We start from the raw sequence: 6,827 nt of genomic DNA, 5'->3' as shown, positions 1-6,827 counted from the left end.
AAGAAGGGAGTGACTGTGAGATGGGACCTTCAGAGGGGGGCCTGACAGGCAACCCAGGAAGAAGCCAGTAATCATCTTCCTTATCTTCGATAGACTCTAATGAGGAAGCTCTGATAGACCCACCCATGCGTAGAGCTATGCATAGAAGAGAACAGATTTGCACGTATTACAGGAGATAATAGAGTCCACCCGTGATTGGGTGGGGTTCAAGTAATTAGGGCTGCTGTTAAATGGGCAGCGTGCTGGCCTCACAGTGTGGAAGATTATCTGATCATGCTTGTTGAGTTTGCATTGCCGTTCCGGATTTTCCCAGGACCTTGTGTTTGGATTTCAGGACTTTGACCATAAATCATAATGAGTTTACAACATCTGAAGAGGAGTAGCTGTGACGAATTCACAGTTACTGGTTAATTGATTTGAGTTTGTTGTTTTTATTATTTCACTGCATTCAAGTTTTGTTTGTTTTTACAAGTGAGCCGTTTGAATTCAAAAGAGGGTTTTTCTTCTATTTTTCTTTGGATAAAGAAACTATTGTTGCCTTGTCCTATGTGTGTGTGTCTGTATTTGCTACTCTTACATTTAATTGAAGGCTCGTGCCAGGAGCCAGCAGAACAATATCTATGTGCTTTTCTTATAGCAGAGTGTCAAATATTTCATCAGGATACAAGAGGAAGCCTGAAAATATGCTGTCATCTTCAGCACTAACATAAACCCCATTCCAATCCCTTGTGACTTCTAGCCATACTTGGTCCCCTACATTTAACTTCAGAATGGTAAGGAAGGAAGCCTGGTCTATCTCTTGGCCATAAAGTGTCTCTCGACTTCTGATCATCTTCTTGTTTTGACAGACAATACTGATGCGGGCCGGACGCCCTCGTATCGTCATATGATAGGAAAAGATATAAGCTCCAGCAATGCTGCAATTAAATTTCCCCGTCAAGGGATTATAATGTTCCTGGTCGTTGTACAGTATCTTGTCAAATTTAATAGGTGTGTTTGGAGGTGGGAAAGGTTTGGCTAGGCCAACACTAAATGCTGATCTGGGGAGGGTTGGAATCTCACCTTTTGGACCTTTGGGGCCTCTTGCACCTTTTTTACCAGGAGTTCCTCTGATTCCTTTGAAACCGAGACTTCCTTTCACCCCTGGAGGCCCCACCAAACCAATAGGACCTTGGTCTCCCTTGTCACCCCTAATTCCAGGTTCTCCTTTTTCTCCCTTACGCCCATCTTCCCCATGCCCACCTTCTATTCCTATGTCTCCTTTAATGCCCTTTTCTCCTTTTGGCCCGACGTCACCCTTCTCTCCTCTTTCTCCTTTTTCCCCTGGATCTCCCAAATATCCCTTTTCACCAAAGTCCCCCTTTTCTCCCTTTTCCCCATTTTCTCCATCAACACCTGGCAACCCCAGTTCTCCCATGTCCCCTTTCTCTCCTTTGGTGCCATTCTCACAATTTTCCCCCTTGGAGCCCTTTTGTCCCTTGACTCCAGGAAGACCATGGTTTCCTTTATCTCCTTTAAATCCAACTTCACCTAGACGTATTAAAGACAGAAAGAAAAGGTTAAAAGGAAAAACGTTAAGCAACATCGTGGTCCTGTTCATGCATCAGCTCTAAATTGCCAGGTCCCTTATTTTTATGATGAAATAGCATTTGCCCTTTCCTGTCTCCATAATGACTTGGTTTCTAAGGGTCCGCCCCTTTCACAAAGCATGTAGAAGAAGAATACTATGTACAGATGGACATGAGGCATGCAAGTATACAAGTACAGTAGTACCTCTAGATACGAGTTTAATTCGTTCCAGAAGGGAGTTTGTATGTCGAACAACTCGTATCTGGAACAAATGGCTTTAGACTTTGTTTTTCCCCTCCGAGATAACCAGAAGCAAGGATTCTTGCGCTACCTAGTGGACGCTCGGCTCGTATCCCAAATTTGAGCTCGGGTCTCGAAAAGAAATTTCTCTCCCCTCGTGGCTCGTATCTTGGAATACTCGCATGTGGAGCAGCTCGTATCTAGAGGTACTACTGTATATCTATAAAGAAATTATTGGTTGGAATAGGTATGTAGGAGCCAGATATTCCTCCACTATGGGAAGCAGCACAATGTCTTATTAATTGCATGGACTACATTTAAATAGGATATAATTCTGTGCAATTTTAAAATGCATATGTCAGGCAAGCACCAGAATACAGAGAAGGCCTTTTTAAAATAATTAATACATACCCAACCCTATGGAAAAAAAACACTTTCTACCCATAGTGTTGATAATAATAATGGATAATCTCCTAATAATGGTACTTAAATATTAAAATATTCCATTTAGAGTTGAAGATAATAGAGGTAGGGTTCTTTCTTTCAGACAACCATCATTATGCTGAAATAACTTTAATCAGGATATACTGTCTCAAAAAATTCTGAGGGACAATAGAAGGTGTTATAAGTCACTTTATGTGAAAATGGCTATGATAATCCATTTTGAGAATATATGTATGTGTTTGTGTGTATGTCTGTCTGTCTGTGTGTGTGTGTGTGTAACATACTTTGCTGATTATTTATTTATTTGTTTATTTGTTTGTTTATTTGTTTGTTTGTTTGTTTATTTGTTTATTTATTTATTTATTTATTTAGTTATTTAGTTATTTAGTTATTTATTTATTTGTATGCCACCCCTCTCGGCAGACTCAGGGCGGCTAACAACAGCAGTAAAACAGTATATAACAAAAGCCAATACTAAAAACAGTTAAAAACCCATTATATAAAAACCAATCATACATACAAACATACCGTGCATAAAATTGTAAAGGCCTAGGGGGAAAGTGTATCTCAGCTTCCCCATGCCTGGCAGAAGAGGTGGGTTTTAAGCAGTTTACAAAAGGCAAAGAGGGTGGGGGCAATTCTAATCTCTGGGGGGAGTTGGTTCCAGAGGGCCGGGGCCGCCACAGAGAAGGCTCTTCCTCTGGGTCACGCCAAGCAACATTGTTTGGTTGATGGGACCCGGAGAAGACCCACTCTGTGGGACCTAACTGGTCGCTGGGATTCGTGCAGCAGAAGGCGGTCCCTGAGGTAATCTGGTCCGATGCCATGAAGGGCTTTATAGGTCATAACCAACACTTTGAATTGTGACCAGAAACTGATCGGCAACCAATGCAGATTGCGGAGTGTTGGAGTAACATGGGCATATTTGGGGAAGCCCATGATTGCTCTCGCAGCTGCCTTCTCCATGATCTTAATTTTCCGAACACTTTTCAAAGGTAGCACACACATATAACATATATAACATACACATAAGTCGTTTACTACTGGTTCACTTGTGCTTGCGTGCATAATGCTTCTGTGCATGTGCAGAATGTGTGTGTGTGTGTGTGTATGAAATTTGTGTGTGTGTGTGTGTATATACACATACATATATACGTTAAATGTTTTTAGCTGGAATTTTTTAAAATTAAGGGAGACTAGGATGGTCCCATTTCGGCCTTGTTCTGGCCTCATCAGCTAGCCACACCCTTTCCTTTACTGGGATTCGATCCGGTGAACTCTGCCTTGTAAAGCAGAGAACTAGCAATTAGAGCTATCAGATCAGAACCCTTCCAGCTCTGTACCAGGGAGGGGGTATATGTTTTTTTATGTCGGATCACCCTGGTATATTTTAAGGAACGTCACAGCTCCCTAACCCTCCCTGGTACAGAGCTGGAAGGGTTCTGATCTGATAGCTCTAATTGCTAGTTCTCTGCTTTACAAGGCAGAGTTCACCAGATCGAATCCCAGTAAAGGAAAGGGTGTGGCTAGCTGATGAGGCCAGAACAAGGCCGAAATGGGACCATCCTAGTCTCCCTTAATTTTAAAAAATTCCAGCTAAAAACATTTAACACATACAGAATATAGTTGTCGGCTATAAAATATATTAACTGCCTTGTAGTGGTCCTGGGTTGGGCCTAGAGGCAAAAAAAGGAGCTGTGACGTTCCTTAAAACAGTGTTTTTCAACCGGTGTGCCGCGGCACACTAGTGTGCCGCGAGACATGGTCAGGTGTGCCGCGAGGCGGTTCGCCCCCCCCCCCGCTATTGCCCCCCCCCGCCGCCGCCGCCGCTATTGGCACCCTCCCACGGGAGGCCGGCAAAGGTTGCTTTAAAAGTCGGCCCCCTCACGCCCATGGCTTCTCGTCGCTTCCCCGAAAGCGCGCTCCTCATCTCCCTGCCAGCCCGCGGGGGGGCGGTGAGGCGCCGGCAGCAGAAGGGAAGGGAGCCGCGGCCGCCCCTGCCTCCCCACGGTGCCTCCGGCCCCCTCGGCCTTTCGGCGCTGCCCCCCGCCCGCCCCCTCTCCTCCTCCGCTGTCTCCTGCCTTTCGGCATGGCTCCTCCCGCACCCGGAACGCAGGAGACAAAAAATGGCCCAACTCTCGTTCTCTCTCCGTTCTCAGCGGAGGCCAGCGAAGGTAATATTCAGTGTCGGGAGCGCGCGGGCGGTTGCACGCGCTCCCTACCCCCCTGCTAGCCGCTCGGAATATTCAAAATAAGAAAAACCTTCGCCGGTGAAGGCTTTTCTTATTTTGAATATTCCGAGCGGCTAGCAGGGGGGTAGGGAGCACGCGCAACCGCCCGCGCGCTCCCGACATTGAATATCACCTTCGCTGGCCTCCGCTGAGAAGAACGGAGAGAGAACGAGAGTGAGTGACAGCAACAGACAGCAAGATAGAGAGAAAGTGAGAAAGAGAGAGAGAAAGGGGGGAGAGAAAGAAATAGCAAGAGAGAGAACAAGAGAGAGAAAGAGTGTGAGAAAGAAAACAAGAGAGAGAGAGAAAGCAAGAGAGAGAGAGAAAACAAGAGAGAAAGTGAGAAAAAGAGAGAAAGAGGGAGGGAGAGAGAAAGAGAGAGAGAGAAAGAACAAGAGAGAGAGAAAGAAAATAAGAGAGAACAAGAGAGAGAGAGAGAGAGAGAAAATAAGAGAAAAAGAGATAGCAAGAGAGAGAGAAAGCAAGAGAGACAGATAGGGAGAGGAAAGGAGAGAGAGAAATGAGAACAAAAAGGGGAGAAAAAAGGAGAAATGATTGAGGCAGAGAATGAGAGGAGAGAGAAACAAAAGAGAGAGAGAGGGGTGATTCTTGAAGCATATGGTAAAAAGCACCCAAATAATAAGAAATGCGCCCCAGCCCACACCTCTTTTTGAAAAGAATAAAAGAGAAAAAACCCCAGCCCCCAACTGGTTTTGGAAATGGTTCCAGTGTGTATACACACACACACATAAGGGGGGGAGAGAGACAGGGATGGAAAAAGAGGAGAAGTGAGAGGGAAAAGGAATGAGGGAAAAAGGGAGGAAGAGAGAGAAATGACAAACATGAGAGAGAAAAGGGGGAAAGACAGGAGAAGTACCCAGAAATGAGATATAAATTTGAGTAGGGATGATTGATGATTGACTGTATTTATAAGGGGATGTTACATGGGATTGTATATACGAGGGGGTTATGTATGTATGTATGTATGTATGTATGTATGTATGTATGTATGTATGTATTTATTTAATTTGTGTCATTTTGGTTGGTGGTGTGCCCCAGGATTTTGTAAATGTAAAAAATGTGCCGCGGCTCAAAAAAGGTTGAAAATCACTGCCTTAAAATATACCAGGGTGATCCGACATAAAAAAACATATACATATATACATATATACATACACACACACACACGCACATACATATATAAATATCTCGACCTAGAAAGAGAACCTCACACCTCATAGGTACTTTACTTCCTTGATTTTTCTCAGATTTTATGCAGCATACCTGGGTTTCCAGGTGTGCCTGGATATCCTGGGAGTCCATTTGCTCCTTGATCACCATGTTCTCCTTTATCTCCTATGACATTGTTCCAAAATATTATATTATATTTATAATAGATGGATAGAGATAGAGATAAATAATAATAATAAATAAAAATAATTTATTAGATTTGTATGCCGCCCCTCTCCAAAGACTCGGAGCGGCTCACAACAACAATACATAATGTACAAATCTAATGCTAAAAGAACCTGGGCAAACATTCTCCTCGCCACAGCCGAAAGATGGTTCTCTAATGTTAGCTGTGGATCGAGGAGGATGCCCAAGTTGCAGACCCTCTCCAAGGGGGTCAGTAATTTCCCCCCCCCCAGGGTAATTGACGGACAGATGCGCAGAAGCTAAGTCCCAGGCTCTGAGCATGCGCTGCCAGCTAAATACATGAAAGTTCACTTTTTACATTTCGAAAATATTACTACAGCAATCCAGTCCATGGTAGTGGTGGGTGTGGTTTTTTTTAAGAATTTTAATATTCTGTTTACCTTTGTTTCCTTTTAATCCTTTTGATCCTGGTAATCCAGAAGTTCCTGGTAGACCAGGACGGCCTTTTTCTCCTACTTCTCCTTTAAGTCCTATTTTTTTTAAAAACAGTTATTTAGTTTTGCTATCCTATGTCTTTGGGTTCTTCTTCTATATTTTCATTACTACAGATAGTCCTCAAATTACAACCATTCACTTAGTGACCATTTGAACTTGCAACAGGACTGGGGGGAAATGACCTCACTGTTTTTCACACATATGACCATTGAGCTTCCCCATGGTCACATGATCAAACATCAGACATTTGGCAACTGGTTCATGTTTAGGACAGTTGCATTGTCTCGGGGTCATGGGATCGCCTTTTGTGAACTACTGACAAGCAAAGCCAAGGTAGAAGCTAAATTCACTTAATGGCCATGTTACTAACTTAACAAATACAATGATTCACTTAACAACTGTGGCAAGAAAGGTCACAGAATGGGGCAAAACTTGCTTAACAACCGTCTGGCTTAGCAATCGAAATTTGGA

At 43.6% G+C, this 6,827-nt stretch overlaps 1 protein-coding gene across 1 annotated transcript in view; it reads right to left on the bottom strand.

Moving 5' to 3' along the window:
• Positions 1 to 631: 631 nt before the first annotated feature.
• The window catches only part of OTOL1 (otolin 1), a 30,419-nt gene continuing 24,223 nt past the window's right edge, over positions 632 to 6,827 (bottom strand). The window contains exons 4-6 of the mRNA XM_070754136.1: positions 6,302 to 6,391; positions 5,769 to 5,840; positions 632 to 1,530 (exon numbers count right to left, since the gene is read on the bottom strand). Coding sequence (XP_070610237.1) covers positions 632 to 1,530; positions 5,769 to 5,840; positions 6,302 to 6,391 — 1,061 coding nt within the window. The remainder of the gene's footprint in view (positions 1,531 to 5,768; positions 5,841 to 6,301; positions 6,392 to 6,827) is intronic.

The sequence above is a fragment of the Erythrolamprus reginae genome, chromosome 5 (genome assembly GCF_031021105.1).
Source record: "Erythrolamprus reginae isolate rEryReg1 chromosome 5, rEryReg1.hap1, whole genome shotgun sequence".
NCBI lineage: Eukaryota > Metazoa > Chordata > Lepidosauria > Squamata > Dipsadidae > Erythrolamprus > Erythrolamprus reginae.
This window is presented reverse-complemented; position numbering and strand designations above follow the sequence as displayed.